This window comes from Amphiura filiformis, chromosome 15, assembly GCF_039555335.1.
Source record: "Amphiura filiformis chromosome 15, Afil_fr2py, whole genome shotgun sequence".
NCBI classification, from domain to species: domain Eukaryota; kingdom Metazoa; phylum Echinodermata; class Ophiuroidea; order Amphilepidida; family Amphiuridae; genus Amphiura; species Amphiura filiformis.
In genome coordinates, this window is record NC_092642.1 from 58,084,113 (window position 1) to 58,106,386 (window position 22,274).

The 22,274-nt window shown below is 38.1% G+C and overlaps 1 protein-coding gene across 1 annotated transcript in view; it reads right to left on the bottom strand.

Annotated features, from left to right (window-relative positions):
* LOC140171063 (leucine-rich repeat serine/threonine-protein kinase 1-like) overlaps positions 1-22,274 on the bottom strand; it is a 37,636-nt gene that overhangs the window by 10,648 nt on the left and 4,714 nt on the right. The window contains 14 exon segments of the mRNA XM_072194238.1: positions 122-348; positions 1,385-1,564; positions 4,004-4,133; positions 4,767-4,887; positions 5,372-5,559; positions 5,698-5,773; positions 6,754-6,977; positions 8,911-9,043; positions 13,434-13,653; positions 18,061-18,276; positions 18,905-19,101; positions 20,168-20,334; positions 20,714-20,862; positions 21,688-21,926. Of these exon segments, the coding sequence (XP_072050339.1) occupies positions 122-348; positions 1,385-1,564; positions 4,004-4,133; positions 4,767-4,887; positions 5,372-5,559; positions 5,698-5,773; positions 6,754-6,977; positions 8,911-9,043; positions 13,434-13,653; positions 18,061-18,276; positions 18,905-19,101; positions 20,168-20,334; positions 20,714-20,862; positions 21,688-21,926 (2,467 nt within the window).

Consider the following 22,274-nt stretch of genomic DNA (forward strand, 5'->3'; position numbering starts at 1 on the left):
GGAAAAATGTTCATATTTAAGCAGATGTTGAATTTTTTGTTCCACAAAAATATCACATTTAACTTTAGTAAAGATTAGTTTTGTGTCATTTGAGCTATAAATTCTTACAAAATATAAATACCTGGATACCAGTCCTTGATCAAATTCTCAATATGATCTACAATGAAGCCCATCTCCTTGAACCATTCTGATTTGACCAGTATGCTAATGCCATGGATATCGTCACTAAATGTGTGTTTCTCTACTAGAATTCTACCAGTCTCGTGGATAACTAAGATACCCTCTTGCCAGTACATCCAGGTTTTTAGCTTCAGGTTTAGTCCGGAGACGATGTCTTCAAGGTGATCTCTTTAGTAGGAAAAAAGAAATATACAAAAACACGCATCACTGCAAGCGTGATTATGGCTAAGAATATGCTCAATGAAAACCGTTACATTAAAAAAAATAAAGTAACAATTCTGGTCTACCTGTGTTTTAAATAAAATCCTGGTTAGGGTTGGGGTTAGAGTAATGGTTATAGGCCTACGTGTCGTATAAAACGCACGGGTTACGTTGAAATATGCTGATTTTTACAGCATGTCGTGGTTCATGCAACGGGCCTAAATTTCACCACGAAAAAGTCTCATTTTGAAAGTAAAGTCATGATATATGGATGTAGTGGTCCTTAATCTACCAAAATATATGTTATTTGGCAACCATACTATTTGGGAAGCACTGAAATACAATTTATTTTAAACAGCAATGTTAAATTTGGTTTTTAGTCAAAATCAAAAGCATGCTGTATTGAAGTAGGCATAGCACCCGGTGACCATTTCAAGCGCGTCACCCTCCATTGACTAGATCAGATCTTTATTCAGTCCGTCTTGTTCTCCTTCGTGACAATGATCACAATCCAGCTTGGAACCGAGACTAGCAATATAGAACGCCGTTGTAAACGTCGTATAAAACGCACGGTCCACGCAGCGCGTATGTAACATCGCAATCTCTCTATTATCATTGGTTAACTTTGAAAATAATTTATAATATAATGAAAGACAAAGATAAAGATAATTTATCGCGTCTGACGTCATCTGTCAATCAAACTCGAGCACGGTTTGTTTACAAGTGTCGTGATGATGACTTCCTGAACGCGGATTTATAACCGGGCGTCTTATTGTTAATTTTGCACCTTTCGACATGCAAACCATCTCAAATGCTGCTTTTTGCCTTGTAAAAGTACGGACTTTTTCGCCATTTGATGCTATTCCTTTTCTCCGATCAGCACCAGATAGATCGGTCTTCCTTTTACGCGCTGATTAACCTGTGTTAACCAATCAAGGATCGTAATTGACAGTGACATCAGACGCGATAAATTCTTTTTATCTCTGTCTTTAATTATAGCTACCTGGATAGGGTCCTAGGACGCTGAAATTGCTCAATTGTATCATCGTCTGTGAAACTTCTTGCTACCTCTGTCGCCGCCTTCGTCTTTTCGTCGGTCTGTTTTAGACTTACAACAAGTCTTGAGACAAGGCGAACCCAAAATCCAGGCGGGGTATACGGCAACTTGTAGAAGCGACGTAGACTAGGCAGATTGTCATTAGGGAATGTAGCTGCTGGCTTGTCTTTTGGCAACTTAGCCGGTATCCAAAAATACTTTCTAAGAGAAAATTGGTATAATCAAGAATGCATTGATTCTGAAACTAAGACATTATTCTAAACGATACTGTTTTGTTTTAATATGTTGTGCTTTTGTTACTTCTTCGAGGAAGATAGAATACAAATATAAACACGCATACCTCACCTCCATACACCCACCCACTTAAGTGGAAAGTTTACAGTAGAATATATTCAATTACTTAGGCGATAGAAACAAATTAGTTCGATCTTTCGATCGACCATCGATGCTTGGTCGATCCTTATTATTTATGAAATCAATAAATTGACTATGGTTAATTGGGATAAACTAATAATATGCACCTGTAGTAATATTGACCAATATAAATTTAGCGTTAATTCTGATTAATTAGTTGATAAATTAATAATAACAAGCATCGAAGCAGCATCGACGGTCGATCCAAAGATCGAACAAATTTGTCTCTGGTGCCTTAGTATTTGTGCTTTTGTATTCAGTGTTTATGTGGTGTGTGCATGTTGGTAGTATTGGTGGTGGGGAGGGCTTGGTGTGCGTGGGATTGGGTGTTTGAGGGTGTGTGCATGGTGGTAGTATTGGTGGTGGGGAGGGCTTGGGGTGCGTGGGATTGGGTGTTTGAGGGTGTGTGCATGGTGGTAGTATTGGTGGTGGGGAGGGCTTGGGGTGCGTGGGATTGGGTGTTTGAGGGTGTGTGCATGGTGGTAGTATTGGTGGTGGGGAGGGCTTGGGGTGTGTGGGATTGGGTGTTTGAGGGTGTGTGAATATTAATCGTTTGTGTACACGTGCATCGCTCGTAAGGGTGGGGTGCGTTTGCGTGTGGTTTAGGTCTGCGTGTGGGGTGAACGTGTCAGCAGAGACAGCAAAGTTATAGCATTCGCCAAGTTCCTTCAGCGGTGTCCGACTGCTCTTCCTGATTATTCCTTGATCGGCGAATGAGGTGCCGATATGATGATGACGTGATTCAATCAACCAATCAGAACCACTCTTTCGTATTTACGCTATAAACAGCGCCAAATTGGCAGACCGCTGAAGAACCTTGTCGAAAACTATAGATGAACGAACGTAAACGCGGTATGTAAACGCGTGTCAATTTGGCGCACTTCAAGAGTGCTGATTGGTTACAGCGACATCACGTGACATTCCGCGTTTAGGTACGTATCGCGTTTACGTTCGTCTTGAGTTTCTTCCCATATATAGAGAACACATCACTTTCATACCTGTTCCTATCTACTGGTAAGGCTACTTCCAAGCCTTCTATCAGCTGGTAGAAAAATTCCAGATCTTTTGAGCCATATTGGGAGCATATATCCGATAGGATTGATCGTCTACATAAACCTTCTTGTAACTTATTCGCGTTGATCTGAGTTACTTTATAAAGGAACCGACAGAGCCAAAGAGGGTCCAAGATGATCAGCTGTCTTCCGCTTCTGATCCTAACCACTAGAACGGTCCCGCTAATGCTGAAGAATTCCAGAGCTAAGATAGGATTTAAATTCATTCTACGCAATGAAACACATAAATCACACGTTCACTTAAATTTAATTGGGAAGAGTTGCCTAGTCACAATGAGGTACAAGCCATACATAGGCTATTCGCTGTCGTAGTGCACGTTAGAATATGGCCGTTGCTAGGTCAACTGGATCACGCTTTCTTTGTTACGAACAACTGATCGAAATGATCACAACACAAAGCTTATGGCATATCAAAATTCGGAACAGGTGTATGAGCCCAGGCTTGGAGTAGTAACCAATGGTTACTAACGTGCACTACGACAGCGAATAACAGAAGGTATCTGGCTTAATCATGTCAATAGAGATTATCCACGTTACTCATGTGTGACTTCTAACAAAAGGCGTTGGTTCCTGTAGTATTCCTCATTCAAACCAATTCAATGCAAGACCTAGGAGTTACCTGCATGACTTTGGCGTGCTATTTTGAAACAGTCATGGTTGCACATTGTAGGTACTTCTTTTGAAAATCCTAAACAAGGTATAGCAGTCGCTGATAGGCTATGTAACTCATAGAACACGGATAACATCTATTTCAGATCAAGAAAATGTTCTTCGTCACATCGGCCATCTTATCTCACATGCCTACATCAACGGCAAAGGGTTGACATTTACTTCGTCAATAATTTATCAACATGATCAATGTAATTCGGAAGATATATTCGAGAAAATTGCCAGTCTGCCAGATAATACACGCAATGTCAACATACATGTATAGTCACTAATGGGATAACATGACCAATACGTTGGTACTCTGCACTTTAATGCTCGGAGATGTATTAAAAATCGGCAAGTCCCGCGACCCTTTTGGAGAGGCCGCGACCCCCAAAAAATAACGTACCTTCCCTAAGTATGATCTCACTGTCTACATCTTTCATGACATGTCTGTGGATCTTTTCCTGAAGTCTTGATCTTGTTATTATGTTGGTCTGTATAATGGCCGTTGTCATTTCTTCTAGCTCTGCTTTCACTTGCAGGAAGGATCTCGGCACCTAGGAAATTATTTAATTTTGACAAAAGGGAAAATACATGCATAACAAAAATAAACCATACACTCTAATTTAACACTATTCATATTTCTGAATATTTACTCATTTATTTTTTTATCCCGTAACAAATCGTTTTGATGAAATATGATATAGGGCCCATATTGTTCGTTTTAAGTAGGTATACTTTGAACCGATAATCGTATCGAAATGAGTAGTTTTCGTTTTGTTGTAACATGTAACTATTAGAATTGGCAAGATCTCTGACTCATTATTTTACAAGATTATCCATTTCATTTTGAAAAGTTTCTATTATATCAAACTCGGGATATATGTAATGGCTGAGTACACGTATTGTGAATTTAGTGGGTGGGGTCTTAAACAGAATATGCCAAATTTACCATTATTCAGTGCAGCAAGCTGCAGTCTGGTTCACAATCTGGGACCTAATGCAATCCTCCAAGATGACAATGCTCGCCCCCAGAACCAACTACAGAATATGGGAGAAGAGAGAATGGAACGGCCTGCCATCATCCCAGACCTCAACCTGATTGAACACTTGCGGGACCAGTTTGTTCGTGCTGTACGTGCCAGAGTAGCCATTGCAACCACATTGAATGTCCTGCGACGAATTCTTACTTGTTGAAGAATGAAATGCCGTCCCACAGCAACTTGTGACCAGGCTGGTGATCAGTGAGGTGCCTGGCTGTTGTGGCTGCAGGCTGCGTATGGTTTTCCCACCCGCTATTGAGGTTAGTGACTAGTGTTGTTTGAGCACAGAATAATAGTCAATTTGGCACATTCTGTTTGAGACCCCACTACATTCACAGGACGTGTACTCAGCTGTAAAAAAGGTTATTGTTTCAATATGTGGTGTCATTGTAAAGGAGAATAAAGTCGCTGTCCATTGATATGCAACACGATATGGACATGTCACAAATAATCTGAGATATAGATGCTTAAAAACCTCTCCAAACTTTTATTGAGAAGTTTATTTGTCCAGTCCAGCTTTCCAGGAAGTGACATTCTCGTGTGGCTATTGGTTATCAAATGTTGACACCTGGTTCCAGGTGCCGTACTGAAAGCAAGCTTTGGCCATATGGTTGTTACCACCCTAAACCATTGGTGAAGTAGGACTGATTTGGTTAATGAGTCTGCGGCATAATGAACATGGCTCAAAACGCATCATGTGGCGTGTTTATGTTGCCAGAATAGATGCAAATGCAGGGCCTTCCTGTACATACCTTCCTGCCAACAACATTGGATGAGTTTTGTCTAGATCTGTGTGTTTTCATCGTGGCGCTGGCTGCATATTGGTAGATAGTATTCTTCAGCGTCTGTATGCCATCAGCAGATGATCGCTTGGCACCTGATGAGCTCACAAGCTGCATGTTCAACTTAAAATCTCTCGATACTCGTTGTCGAAGCTCCTCTGCCATTAAGAATAATAAGTAAAACACACGGGTGAAAACATGACTCGTTATTATCACAGGATAGCAGTACTTGTTTTGTCTTTTAGTCAGTAGGCTAATTATTCCGTGTTAGGTGTTTTATTACAATTACCCATTACCTATGTGAGTGGTTTTCATTCGGATGTTATCGGAGTGTGTAGCAACTAGTAGGATTTCGCTCTCTGGCGCTCTTTGCTATAACAGAATAAACAAAAATGGATCAAATTAAATAGAAATGGATAAAAGAATGAACATGTGATACTAAATGTGATCATTGCGATGTGCCCTGAGTAATTTAATTTGTCATGGGGAAATCCCTCTCATGCATTAAATTGATGAAAACAAATCATATCTAATTTTGGATAGTTGGAAAATCCCCTGCTATCTACAAATGTGCAGTGTATTGCACCATTAAGGGAATCCCCGATATTGTAAAGTGGATATGACATCATGTTTGGAAAACCACAGGAAGTGGTGTAATGAGAAAGGTTAATGTTTACTGGAAATTGTAAAATAAGCTGAATGTGACAGAATGGTCTATTAACAGATTGTGAGTATATAGGTGAAAGCAACTGAGTCTGCTCTTTGCAGAAGAGGCTCTCTATGTGTTGGTCATCGTGCTTCAAAAGACGTACATTTGAACCAATGTTATACATCAGGATATACATCAGCCGTCCAAAACATTACAACTGAACTCTATGATCACCAAGAAGAAGACTACCGGTTAATTAGTGGTAATTAAAAAATGTGATTGTATTGTTTGTACACTAATTGTTTATGTACATGTGTCAATCATATTTTACTTTTAGCCTTAGATTTTACAATGCATTTTTGTTGTGCATTCGTGCGAATTCGGGTAAAAGGTGATTTTGGCCTTGAGTCATTACGGCTCGTAACATCATGATAACGTCTTTGATATTATTTTTTGCTATCAAATTTACTACAGCCTACAATATTCGCCTACGCGTTATTTTTTTTCTTTTAATGAAGAACATCGCGTTATTGTAAAACGTTTTTTTATTAATGTTATCATTTGTATTCAATGGGTTTATTTTCGAAGGGTTTCTTTTCGTGTTGGCACAACATGATACATGGTGTGAGTTACTACAAGAAAAGGCGATTTCTGAACGAGAGGTTCAAAGAAACCCCCTTATCCACTAAGAATAGTAAATTACCTTGGCCACATAAATGTTAGAATTGATAAAGATGGTGCGGAGATAGTTACTTGCCTTGATGTCAGCGACATAGTGTTTGAGATTTTCTACCGACTTCGCTCCCTCGCTGCCATCCCATACCACTAAGTACAAACATCCATCCGTGTATAAGCATGGCTGTATTGTATCATATACATCACCTCCCTTGAGATCCCAAATGGTGAATGCGATTTTGTTTCTCTCTTCTTAAAAAAAAAAAAAAAAAATATTAACCCAATGTTTAAAATAAAGAATACCAATTCTACCGGGAAGGGCTGGGTTGCTGTCCATTTTAATTTGAAATAACATGGTAAAGTGAAAGAAACCCCACTGGTTATTTTGCCATTTAACATGCAGTTCTGTGGGAGGACATAATACATAATTTTTAAATTATGATAATATGTCGAACTTTGCTCTGTTGACCTACAAAGACAGCAAATTTGGCCGATTCCATTTAGGTGCAAGTTGGGACATGTGTAAACATTACAAATATGCAAAAAAATATTAGGTTTGAAAAAAATTAACCATTTCATATTTTAAGATCGTACATTATGGCTTTAATGCATACAACGTCAAAACACATGTCCCAGCAACCTCAGACTTGGCAACGTTTTCTAGTAATATACGTCTAGCCCTTTTCTATTCACAGATTATCCATTGTATTCCTTTTGTTTAAGGTTTGTTGCCTCGACCATTACCTAGAGTAATGGAGGTAGCTAGCTGCCCAGAGACCATCAACATAATAGCTCAAGATAACGGTCTCGGGCAGCGAGCTAAACAAAAGGAAGACCATTGACATTCTAGAAAATCTATGGAAAGTATCACAACATATATGTAGAATCTGAGTTGGTTACTAGTCCCGGATAGAATTACGGAACAAATGCATTTACAGCTCGATTTAAATGCAAATGTCACATGACAAGAGAAAATTATAGAAGGCTCCCGAAGTCCGTATACTAACCGTATTTATAACACCACTGGAGCCGAGTTAAATTTATGCAAATTAGTTTTAATTAGCATTTAACGAATATAAATATTCATAAAAAATTAACAGTTTCGTTGAATGTATACTCAGTACATGTATATAAACTTCCCATTGGTTTTTAGAAGGGAATCTGTCTTTATCCTTACCAAACCCAAAACGCTCAACGGTCCATGCAAATTAGCTACTAGGCAAGAACCCCCGGGATACTACCCGACCAGGGGAGCTTCGCAAACTAACCTGCGGTACTCATTACAAGTCAAGAGGCTGGGGTGCAAAGCCTTACTGTGACCTATCCATAATGGGGAGCACCATTGGACACAACGTTACTAGGTTTTTCCAATATCTGCTTATACTCACATTTTTCTAAGATATAAATTTCATGGTGTTGAAACAGATCGTATTCCAAACGTTGACAACTCTATACAATTTGCATTATTCATTAATCATTTGAATTACAATGGTCACGGGGTGAATACACTCCAGCGGATTAACTGTGTAAGTGAATAACCTACCAAACCACTTAAAATACAGTTGTTACAATTGAGATCAATTCTGTATTGATTTGATTAAATCATTTGCATTTGTCATTAATATAGACTCGTAGACTCGCACGCAGGACACATGGGAAGAATACTACACTATCTCGGGGTGTTTTTATTTTGGGAAAAACCCACAACGTTTACAAAATAATACATCAGTTTTTTACATTTTGTCTTTTGGAAAATGAATACACTATTACAACAAATTCGTTTATTTTGGCTCGCCGTATATGTAAGATAAACGGTTCAAAACATACCATTACCATATAATCGGTGTCTTGTTGAGGTATGGTTCGCATGTTAGTCGCTCGGAAGGCTCGACCCCTTCGGGGTCTCGCCTTCGAACCATACCTCAACAAGACGCCGATTATCCATGGTAATGGTCTATTTCTCACCCTTTATCTACTACATAAAGAGGTCCGGGGTTCAAACACCTCACTGATTGCTCTTTGAAACTGCCACTCCTTACTTAAAACACAAAAAAGACAAATCAGTCAACTTCTATTGACTATACGTGTATCGATCATTCATTGTCATACAACTCAGCAACAGAAGCCGTTTCGAAAGTAGAAAGTTGTATCATCATTAAAAATAAATAACTTTTACAACACGCACCCTTTTCTTTATGATAGGTGGCTTGAAAGAGGGATTGGTCAAGGTCCATTGGTATGTGGTTAACAAGATCATCTTCTACCGGCCAATGATGATCGTCTATGAGACTACTAACTAACGCAGTCTTTCCTCCTCTCTATAATTATTGAGATAGATAAAAATAGATAAAGGTTACTTCATTTGCGCAGGTGCAACTTTTAAAGAAAGTTTATCTTACGAACGTAAAAAGTATGGTAAAGTCGAACATATCTGTAACATTGAGTTTTGAAGCTTATATTTGATGTAAAGCAACAGTTGATGAACCATTTACACACAAAAGTACCGAATAGGGCCATGCGATGCGATATGCGTTCCATGAAAGATATTGCGTACACAGCAAAAATGGGGTCAAAGTATACAATATATGGGGTCAATTAGTAACAATGCAAAATTTAACGAACGTTGAGCAAAGTATACGTACTATTATAGGCTAAACTTGGACCAACTTTAGTAAAGTTTTATGGTAACCGTTTACTCATCAAAATAAACTTTTGCGTAGTGGTGCAAAATCGTAAAATATATGCAACGATTTTGCGGTGTATTGGTGTCGTATTATGTGAACTGCCACCACAAAATGAGCATAAAGTCGCAAATTGGAAGTTTAGAAACGTCCTGGCTACTGTGTTGGTGGTCTTTATTTCCTTCGTGAATGGGCCATTGTGTCCCCATTCATAAAGGGTATACAGACATACTTCTGGCTCGAACAGGTGTGCGGCAAACCGAAGATGTCTCGAAACTACCAACCTGCGACTTTATACTCATTTCGTTGTGGCATGTCACGTATGAACTATAAGATGTGCATACCATTTACCAGAGAATACTCGTTGGTGGACATCCTTAAAGGATGTGGAATGAGCGTTTTGACAGTATTTTTTGTGAGACATGAGAGCACATCAGACATATCGAACTGCTTCTGAATACGAAGAAAGTCCTTATATCAAATAATTTTCATTTTGTGAAATTCGCAATATAATACAAATTTTATGACATATTATAAAAATTTGATATTTTAAAAATGTTTGATATATAACATCAATTTTTAATTATTTACCATAAACTGCGTATTACATTGCAAATTTCAAAAAATCAAAATTATTTGATATCAAAAGGACATTCTTCGTATTCAGAATGCAATTCGATATCTCTGGTGTGCTCTCATCTCCCACAAAAATACTGTCCAAACGCTCATTCCACATCCTTTAAGGGCGTACTACACCCATATATTGGTTTGATTGGTCTAAACAAATATTTTTTCATTTATAGCTAGGCGATATATGCACGGATCATGTGAAATTAAAAAAATTATGAAAAAACATCGTTTTTCACCTATTTGTCTTAAAAGTTGATTGGTTGATAAGGACGCTTATTCATCCCTTTTTAAGGGATTTTTTATTTAGCGAGAGTACGTAGTCAATCTTCATAGGGATGGGCGATACCAGCTTTTGGTACCCATTGTCGAACTAGAGCAGTCAGGGATTTAGGTCGAATTTGTAGAAAAAATAAAACAAAATGAAAAAAATGGTTGCGGAGTTAGCTTGCGCGACGCAGGGGTTGTCTGAGGAGGTGTGTTCCCCCTCAGAAAAAAAAAAAAAAAAAAAAAACGTGTGCAAAATGAAGATCTAATTGAAGCGATTTGGTGGACAATTTTGGCACTATTATGCCAAGGCCTATATACTAGTGTAAAATTTTAGTTTGGCGGCCGAAAATTTGTGAGAGCCTTTCGTGGACAAGTTTCGAATTCCCTATTATCGTAGGCCTATAAATTGTTTTAAACATAAATCGGCGAAAGCAGAAGCGAAAATGGCCACTTGTATATCGATTACGCAGGGGAGGGTAAAATGAAGACTAAATTGAAGTGATTTGGTGGACCATTTTGGTACTAGTGTGTAAAATTTTAGTTTGAAAAAGCCGCAAATTTGTAAAATGATGGTCCATGAAACCTTCCTTGGACAAGTTTTCCCTGTAAGCCTATACCGCAAATTGGGCTTAAATTTGCAAATGTTGGAAGAAGAGCGAAAATGATCATATGTTTATCCACTATACGCAAGGGGGAGTCTGAGGGGGATGTTCCCCCCTGAGAAGTTTGAAAAATTTGCAAAATGAAGGTCGAATTGAAGCCATTCGGTGCATTGTTTTTACACTACTATTTGAATCAATTGCTTTAAACAGAAAAAGGGCCCGAAATCAATTTGCAAAACTTGAGATTGGCAATTACTAAAGCATGCATAAATCGATGAAGTCGTTATGGAGTCCGTCCTAATTTTTGACTTTGGTGGCAAAATGTGAGGGGCCCTGCATATCGGCGGACCCGCAGTAATTTTCACGTGCTTTTAGGTTGAGGACCCGCCTTCAAGCAATGCCTAGTCGCAGGCCTCTATATAGGACCTACTTCCAATCGTCCCGACTGTGCGGTTATTTACACATGGGCCTACTCAATTACGTGCAATTTAGTTTCTCTCCTCCTTTCCTCCATTTTCTCCCATTTTCTCTTCTCTTTTTCTCCTTTCTTCCCCTTCTCTTCTCTTTATTTATTTATTTGGGGGGGGGGGCGTCAGCCACCTGAATCCGCGCCTTAATTGAGTCCATGTGTAGGCCTATGTTGGGGATTGGAGGGGGTACTGAGGCCTACCACATTTAATAACGAACTTACTTACTCTTTGTGGGATTTCGAATCGCAACACAGGTAATAATAAAACCAGTAGCAAACTTCACTTTACCAACAAGATACAACAACTTTACAACTTTCTTTTTAATTAATGAAACAAAGCTTATTTTTGACTCAGAGTTGAAATTTAAGATGCTAGCCGAAGTCAATAACTTTGCACATTCTTCGGGTTCCTTTGTTTCCACTCATGTTAAAAGAAGACATAAAACCTGATGATCAGCTGACTCTTTCTGTTGACAATTTAAGTTTAAAACATTATTAACACAATTTTTGTGTTGAAATTAATTGTAAACATTAAACAAAACCAATACATTGGCTATAGTTTCAAATCTTTCATAACATATAACCGTGGTGTTTGTAAAATATTTTGTAAAAGATTTGCAATTAGGCCTACTTTGATTGGATTCGAACATTGCAACTTTACAATGCTCAAGAACACGAAAACTTCGGGTGTGTGAAACATTGTTAAAAATTGTATGAAATGAGGATTCCTAGCGTAAACTAGTTTCTATACACTTTTAAATGTGAATGATAGGAGGTCTGTAGGCTAAAGGGGGCCCCAGAAAATTTTTTGTGATGAATTTTCTTTGCTTCAGCCTCCCCAGCAAGTGTTTGTGAACGGTCGACGGTCCCTATAGGCCTACCACACACAATTTATTCGCTACCTGAAGTCGCTAATAGAGAATGAAAGATTTTTTATTTAATATTTGTTCCATAAAAATAAAAGTATTGTATCGGAAATTGACCGATACCAAAATGGTATCGAATCGCCCACCGCTAGAAAAACCAAATCATGGCGTCTGTACAAAATGTATGCGGAAGTCTTTCGGCAAGCGAATACAGTGAGTTTCATGGATTTATACTGGATTTATAATGGATTTTCTTAAAGTGGAATGATTTCAGCATGCGGTACAGGTAAGTGACGAAACTGTTAATACACGTGAACTATAGGGTGTCCCATTTAGCTGTTATCATTGTGAACATACCGATTCACATTACAAATGCATTATAAATCATGTTTTATAAGCTTCCCGTATTTCCTCAGAAAACTGAGCAAAAATTCACCTAATACTGAAAACCAAGGCATTTACTGTTCTTTAATTTCAACCTTATCAAACCTGAAACAAATATGCTGCCTTGCGAACACAAATTTTGCATATCATTGTCAACTAAAAGGGGGGAAATAAGTTTAATTTCATTGATAACATGAAATTGATGCATATTAATGTTTTCAAAGCTGTGCATAATTAATTAATTTCCCAAAAAATAATTTTTATACTTTTAGCGTCTGTCACAAATGCTTAACAAGTGTGAGTGATTGGATTAACGGTATCAATTCTGAAATTCTAAAGAAACTCGATTTTGTGAATCGAGGTCTATGTACCTCTTCCGAGCTTCTACCTTTAAAAGCATGTAAGCTACATTGATACCGATGCCACCAATAGAACGAGAAGATTTGCCCTTCATTTTGCATACCACTTTGACCAATTTTTTTTTCTCATTTCTCCACAAAATGCAGAAAACCCGCAAAAAAATCCAATGGGTGTAGTACCCCCTTAAGGATGTTCATCAGCGAGTATTCTCTGGCAAATGGTATGCACATCTTATAGTTCATACGTGACATGCCACAACGAAATGAGTATAAAGTCGCAGGTTGGTAGTTTCGAGACATCTTCGGTTTGCCGCACACCTGTTCGAGCCAGAAGTATGTCTGTATACCCTTTGTGAATAGGGACATAATGGCCCATTCAAGGAAATAAAGACCACCAACCCTAAATACTGATTCACGCATACGTAATCTTATGAATGAAATAATACTTACCGCTGGTCCTACTATGATCATTTTCATGCCTCGATATGGCTCACTCTTGTATAATAGATTCTTCAGCACCAACAGAATTTGGTCTGCTTTCCTTGGTAATCTTTCTTGCTGGATAATTTCTACTACCTCTTCTGGTTCTTTGAGATTTTTTGGCCATTTCAGTCCGATCAAGTTTTTGAGTTTTGCCAACTCATTAGGAAGCTTTTCCAGACTTTCATTACTGTAAACATGACATGTAAAGTTTTAAACCAATTTTATGAATCTGCATATAGTTTCTTTACATTTTGAATTTAAAATTATATTATTTCTTCAATTCAATGGATATGGCTGATGAGCTACTTTGTACTTTTTTGCGTTACTATTAATAGGGTTGGGCGAATCACCATCATTTTTTTGAAACGAGTTGTTTCTATGGCCAAATTTGCCGTAGAACACAAATCCGCCAAAATTTTTGACCTCCGATAACGTTTGACCCCCCTACTATTCAAAAATTCAAAATGGCTGCCAAAATGACATATTTTTGCTTGTTTGTGGCATATTTTAATAGATACATAGCTTCAATGTGCCTTGTTTTATATTTTTGGGGTTGAGGAACACAAGTTTGATACTTCTGAGATGATTAACTGTACCCTGTACAAGTTCAGTCGCCAAAAATTCAAAATGGCCACCAAAATGACGTCATTTTGCTTGTAATAGCATATTTTAATAGATACATGGCTTAAAATAACTCTTTCTTATATGTTTTTTGATTTGGGCGCACAACTTTGACACTTATAAGAAGAATTAGAGTACCATGTATGAGTTATCAGTTGCCAGAAATTCAAAATGGCCGCCAAAATGACGTCATTTTGCTTGTGATAGCATATTTTGACAGATACATGGCTACAAATATGTCTTTATCTATGTTTTGATGTAGGGAACACAAATTAGACACTTTTAACATAGTTTTGTATACGAATAATAAGTTGCTAGCACTGAATATCATCCAATTTTGTTGAAGAAAACTACTGAAATATATAAGCAGGGTTAGTGTACATATGTTTACATTATCATTGCATTTGTAATTTCTAGTAATTGAGAGCAACCTACATTTTGTTTTTACACTAGGATATTTTTCCTAAAGCATCAATATCTGCTGACAAGTTTGATTCTGGTTTCATTGCATTTTGAATGGATTGTCACGGTGAACTTCACAGGAAAATTAAATTTCACCATTTGAATCCACTGTCGACTTTCACTGGTCGCATTTGATGAATATCTAGGGCTACCGTAACCCTGAGATTTTGCTAAGTAGTTGTTTTTCAGTTACGTGTGCAAGGATATTGGGAGCATCATGTGTCACAGTACATGCAAGTTTCATGGTTCTAGCAAGTTTCCTTATTTCCAGTTCTGTTTTCTTCACGAGGGTTGGTGGCTTTGATATTTTAACTGTCTGCGGGTAATTGGACTATTATACCTCCTTAAGGGTAGACGAGGTACTGTTGGTCGAAGCAACCTAAAAATAGATTTTCATTATTTAGATCAATATATTATTGAAAATTAACACCTTGATACTTTGCAAAAGGTCATTCTACAAATCCTATACTCTGCAAACTTGCTTAATTTATTGTTGTTATTTAGTTATGTACGTTTTACAAAAGTGTTGTTGTTTCAGCCCTCTTCACAACGTAACTCAAGAACCGCAGCACCTATAAAAGTATATATGTGATATTTTAATTCTTCTATACGCTCGCTATGAATTGAGCAATGCAATTTTTGCCAAAGCTCACTACCATTCGTAAGATGCTGTGAACTACCAAATCACAACAGTTTAAAACAATTAATAACCTTAACATCTGAAACACTGTCAGAACTTCTTGCCCATTTCCATTTTTGGTATTTTAACTGTCTGCGGGTAATTGGACTATTATACCTCCTTAAGGGTAGACGAGGTACTGTTGGTCGAAGCAACCTAAAAATAGATTTTCATTATTTAGATCAATACTGTAAAAGTATATTATTGAAAATGAACACCTTGATACTTTGCAAAAGGTCATTCTACAAATCGTATACTCTGCAAACTTGCTTAATTTATTGTTGTTAATTAGTTATGTACGTTTTACAAAAGTGTTGTTGTTTCAGCCCTCTTCACAACGTAACTCAAGAACCGCAGCACCTATAAAAGTATATATGTGATATTTTAATTCTTCTATACGCTCGCTATGAATTGAGCAATGCAATTTTTGCCAAAGCTCACTACCATTCGTAAGATGCTGTGAACTACCAAATCACAACAGTTTAAAACAATTAATAACCTTAACATCTGAAACACTGTCAGAACTTCTTGCCCATTTCCATTTTTGGCGTTTATCAACATTGCTAATAAGTGTTGTAACTTGTAAATGTCTGACGGGTTTAAACTGATCGACGTGGACCCACCACAATAGCGCAGATCATGCAGCTGATAAAGTCTCAGAAACATAGAACAGTTCAGAAGCTGCTAAACATAACTGCCATAGAGAAAGTGTTCACCTCATCACATGGATCATAGTGTCCATACATTGGCCCTTATTGCGATTTCAAAGCTACTATCTCCAAGTCATGCTACTCACTCCATATCCCTCTACAATGAATAAACTTCATGGATGGAGACACAAAGTATCGACCATACTGGCTTTAAAGGGTTCATATCAAATAGATTTGATAGGATTGCTGAGGTTGTGAAGGAATTCATGTGTCGTCGGCAGTGTCCATCATAGACTTCTTTGATGTTGTCGTTGATATCAACTCAAATAAGTTAGTTTGTCCACGTATACATACAGAACGATTGGTTCCTGCAGTGAAAACTATTCTCTGCTGATTGGTGCTTTCATTTTCCCATTGATGGATCTCCTGGGAATAGATGACAGAGACAGCCATGTCGACAAAAGTAAAACATCTAGATTATGAAGCAGAATTTGCTCAATTTGACGTTCGCATTGTAGAAAGTGGTGAAGTTTTTGTGCGAAGAACTGAGACAATCCATGCAAGATGCTGTGTATCCAGAATCAAACTTGTCAGCAGATATTGGCGCTTTGTTGAAAAATATCCTAGTGTAACATACAAAATGCAGGTTGCTCACAGTAGAAATGCAATGAAATACCATATAAGCACACGTGAACTAATCCTGTTCATATTTCTACTCCTTAGAGAAGTAGATTTTAGCAGTTTTCTTCAGCAAAATTTGATGATATTTTAATGCTGGCAGCTCATAATTCGTGTATGGTATTGCTAAGTGTCTAATTTGTGTTCCCTACATCAAAACATAGATAAATACATATTTGTAGCCATGTATCTGTCAAAATATGCTATTACAAGCAAAATGACGTCATTTTGGCGGCCATTTTGAATTTCTGGCAACTGATAACTCATACATGGTACTCCAATTCTTCTTATAAGTGTCAAAATTGTGCTCCCAAATCCAAAAACATATAAAAAAGACTTATTTGAAGTCATGTATCTACTAAAATATACTATTACAAGCAAAATGACGTCATTATGGTGGCCATTTTGAAATTTTGGCGACTGAACTTGTACAGGGTACAGATAATCATCTCAAAAGTGTCAAATTTGTGTTCCTCAACCCCCAAAACACATGAAAAGACACATTGAAGCCATGTATCAACTAAAATATGCCACAAACAAGCAAAAATATGCTATTTTGGCAGCCATTTTGAATTTTTGAATAGTAGGGGGGTCAAACGTCATCGGAGGTCAAAATTTTTGACGGATTTGTGTTCTACGCTAAATTTGGCCATAGAAACAACTCGTTTTAAATCACTTTTGTAAAAAAAGTTCAGATTCGCCCAACCCTACTATTAAGACACAACTGAGTTTGCCAAGACCACACTCTACTATGAGCTGCTTGATAAAACGAGATCGAAACCATGGCCGGGTGTGGATGGCCGCTGCCTGGCTTGATCTACATCAATGTTTCTTTATCAGTTTGACGTGCAAAGTTTTGAATATGTCAAGCACAGGTTACCGTATATCTCCATACTGTTGTCAGTTCTCTCAACCTGTTACAACTACCCCGACTTGAAACGGGCGGTTGTGTGTTGAGCGTTTTGGTTCAGCCTCTGGCATGACATTGCATGGATCTTAGAAGTCTAGTCTTCTTATTCACTTTTTTGTTCTCCATTGCATACTGCAGATTGTACGGCAAGTGCAAAATTAATATACGTTACACGCCTTTTTTCTTATACAGGATATTGGGATTAGGCATAATGTTGCATCGCAGGGAAAATAACCCTTTTAAACACTTTTAAGTGTCTTAAAGAGGAAGCTCCGCCAGAGCAGTTCTTCTGGGGTGAACAAAACCTGCCTGGTTATTAAATTAATCAGTGACAAGATTATCTCTGGATTTGACAGGTGGTAATTGACGCAATAACATTAAAACATCAATTAGCACCTCTCAAATTCAGAGATAACCTTGTCACTGATTAATTTGATAACCACGCAGGTTTGGTTCACCCCAGAAGAACAAATCTGGCGGGGTTTCCTCTTTAAAAGACAGTACGACTCCGTGAGTCCGTTTTAAATTGTGTAAATACGGCTTCTTGAAAATAAAACAGCTTTTTAGAACAGGGGGATTTCTCCGATAGCTTACCCACTAAGATCTAGGTCCAATAACCGATGCAGTCGACAAACGCAAGGAGGTACAGCTTCCAGGTGATTGTTGGACAAATCTAAATGCTTAAGACTGTCTATGAGAGCATTTAGAAAGTCAAATTCGCCGTCTGGATGCGCCTCTGGTGACGAAGGTGGTGTTACTGATGACGAAAATGTTCGTATCCTGGTAGACCTCTTGTCCTTCACATCAAAGCTGAAAACAAATATCGTGTACAAATTCAATGACAATGTTGATTACATACAGATAGATGTATGTATGAATTTGTATGTCTATAGTTTTGTCAAAATTCAAATCATTCGTCACTTTACGACTGAGTATACCATTGAGCCAATTCGTCATGCGGCCATGGGAAATCAGTTATGGGATCTGGGACCTGGTTATACATCACGTTCGTATCAGTCCCGCTTTCCAGAAAGTGACCTTTGCCTGCTGTTGTCAAATGTTGACAGTTGGTGACAGGTGTATCTACTACTTATCAACTCTGATTTCAGCTATAAAACATTTGATTTGCTTAAAGGAGTGTTTCGTGATCCTAGCATCCTCTTTTTATGACATTTTTCAGTACATATCCACGAAAAAGCCTATTCCCAAAATTTCAGTTGATTCCGATTTTGCGTTTGCGAGTTATGCATGATTATGTGTATTACACTGCTCCATAGACAATGCGTTGTAAAGTGGGGGGATGAGGCTGTGGATCACGAAATGCCCCTTTAAGTAGTCTTGTAACTTGTCCAGCTTCAGTTATCATTTACATTACCTTTCGTTTTTGAAACTAAGTTGATTTGTCGACAAATTGAGAGAGTGCAATTTGAATATTTGCCACTTGTTGCGTGACGGGAGTTTCTTGAGGCAATTGTTTGATATATTCAGCGAATCCAAGGCCGTAAGCCGGCATATTGTATTAGGGATGTCTCCAAGTCTATTGTTGCTGAGATCCACGGTTGATAGTGTTAAGTTCCAGTGTTGATGCAGGTCGGATAATGTTTCGAGAGAATTTTCGGCAACGTCTAGAGTTTCCTTCAATTAAACGAAATAAAAAAGAACATATTTCATTGGTGTACCCCAGAATGGCTTTACCCTAATCTATCTTACAAACTTGTATATTGGCAAGACAGACCGCTACGTAAAAACATGTTTCTCTCACAATATTGCATTTACCGGGTTTTCAAATACATAATCAAGAAAATAACTCAAAATTCCTTATACGTACTGCCTTATATACATCATCTAATCATATACATGGCAGATAATGTTAAGAAATATGTTGCAGTGTTCCGAGTCAATGTCATATACATACGATGTGCATAGCGAAATAAAATTGGCATACCACAAAAGAAAGAGTATACTTATTCGAGTTACTTAATTTGTTGTATGAAGATATTTTAGATATATTGATATGTCGATTTGAATACGGAAAATTCAATCCTTGCATGGGTTTAAAAACTCTCATCAGGCTTATAGTCTGGCGTCTTAAGGGTGTTTTCCGTTGCGACATATGTAGCGGTATTATTGTCCGCAGCGTTATCCGTTGCAAAAAACACTGAGAGGGAGGACAGCATCCAAAACAAAGCTGCAAGTTCTAGAGAAAGCTGAGCGGAACATCCCAGCTGACAACTACAAGGCCGTGGGCAAAAACGCACTTAAAATGTGGGATTGTTAAATGTGCTTTATTTTAAGTACAAATGAAGCATTTTGAGAAAAAACGTTGTTTGTTTCATTAAAGGAAGTCTCCGGCAATCACAGCATTATGTAAGAAAAATAATTATCTAGCACGAATTACGTGGTTTTATTTAAAACAAACTCATAGTGATCATTAAAACGAATAAAAACATCCGTCTCTCAACACGCGATATTCAAAATTCCCGGGCGCTGAAATTGTCGAGTGCAATGACGTCCCAGTAATACAATAAAGGCTGGCAATAATTGAGCACAAATAACCATTACGTCATTGGACTTGTTTTTGTTTGTTTGTTTGTTTAAAATAAAACCATGTGATTCGTACTCGATAATTATTTTTCTAACATAGAAGGCATAATGTTATGATTGCCGGAGACCCCCTTTAATACTCATATCAGAATGTTACCAGTGGACAACGCCATGAAGGTGGCAACGATGTCAGATAGTTCTTGGAAATTCTCAGTTTCCTCAAACCACTCGCCCCTACAATGGCTGTCGAAGGTAGTGTTTCTAGATGATTGTTCCTCAAATCTAGTTCTTTCAGGTTAGGACATATCCACTTTTCTTCTGTTCCTGCAGTGGCAAAGACATTAAGATAATCGTACAGTCAGAATTGCACAGTACTAACTGACATTTTGATGCTATAGGAGAGTTCGGAAACACAGAAATATTTCCCATACATGCCCATTAAAGCAATCTTTTACCAAAGGGACAATATCTGGTAATCCAGAAAGTCACTTCCAGCTGAATTCTCAATAATTAATAACAACATTTGACAAAAACAAAACAAAAACAAAACAACGCGAAATATTTCTTTACTTCTTTACATTCATTGTTGGATGATATTTCCACGGAATCAATTTGAAATACCAGCTGTATCTTTCTTTAAAAAAAACCCTCTTCTGTAGATATGATGTGCTCAATAATCATTGGTATATGAAAACAAGCTTACCGTGATGTCCCAATCGTGATACGGAATCTGCAGGGTCGAGGCTGCATATATCGTTGTTATGAAGTTCAAGCGTTTGAAGATTTCCAAGTTGAAAAATTTCCGTAGGCACACCGCTTAGGTTGTTGTTAGACGCAACAAGTTCTTTCAGACTACAATAAAGTCATGGACAAAAGTTTGTTCAATGGACAAAAATGGTGTTAAATTTAGGGTAGGTCCATCTATCTACATGTAAATTTTAATTTGACAATCAGGGTGGATAATATAGTGGCGTTATCAGCGGAGGAGTGTGGAGCTGATTATAATCATTTCCCCCGGCAAACCACCGGGGGGGGTTCTTGAAAATTTTTGTACGGGGTGTGCCACGCAGACTTTCGGATGCTGACTTTCTCTATACCTACTTTTTGCTGTATTTGCTACCCACCAGTATACCAATTTTCTAGAAAAAACACCCAAAAAGCACCCAAATTTGCCATAATTGGGCGCTTTAAGGGCACTTTTGCCAAAATGGTCTCCACTGAAAACCCACCCATCGATATACCAAAATCGCTGAAAAGGTACCCCAAAACCGTGGCACATCCCCGTATACCTTCAACCAGGAAGAACCCCCCCCCCCCGGGGCAAACCATTCCCCCGCTGGCCCTCAAATGAGTTCAGCAGGAAAAACTTCCTATGTAAATGCAGTGTTTAAAACAAAACTACCAAGAGGCTACATAGGAGGTTTTGCTTTAAACATGTTCAGGGGCCAATGACACATAGGAGGTTTTTCCTGCCCAACGAATGCTTCAATGGCGAATCGGTTTTTCGGCCCTCATTTGGCTGCCCTTTGATTGTGAAAGTCTACGCCACTGGAAAAATATCATAAATTTATCAACAATTGACGTCCGGACTTGACGACTTGACGCTTCTCTGACCCCACTCTGGCCATTCAAGACGGAGGGGAGCCAAATCGTGGTCATTGTTTTCAGAAGCATTACCTTGAGTTTTCCTTTCTGTCCTCATTGATGGGTCCAGGTAGACATAGCAACTTATTGTAGGATAGGTTTAACGTCTGTAACTCAGGTAGTCCCCATAGTAGTACCTCAGGTATTACGACGAGATCATTATGTGATACATTGATGTTGACAAGACTTGATGTATAAACGGGGAATTGTAACCAGCTTGATTGGAACACATGTAAGTGTTTATCATTCCATTGAGCTTCAACTTTGGCATCCTATATATATACAATAGAAAGTTATTTGTTGATGAAAATGCAGGGAAATACAACACATTAGTTAATCGTTTTTGTTCGGTTTCGGTCGGGGCGTAAATGAATCTATTCACATCACGACAAACAAAGATGACATCAGTGACCAGGGCCACCATAAACTTTCCGGAGCCTACAACTCCTTACTACCGTACGCCAGAGCATGTCACATGACTCACGTTACGATCCAATGCGACAATCTCTTACCAGTAACAAGGATGATTCAACAGTCCATCAACCGAGTGAACAAGGAAAAGTACTGCATTCCTAAAGCTCCCAGGTGAGCAAATTTCACGCTTGGAAAATCTCCTTCAC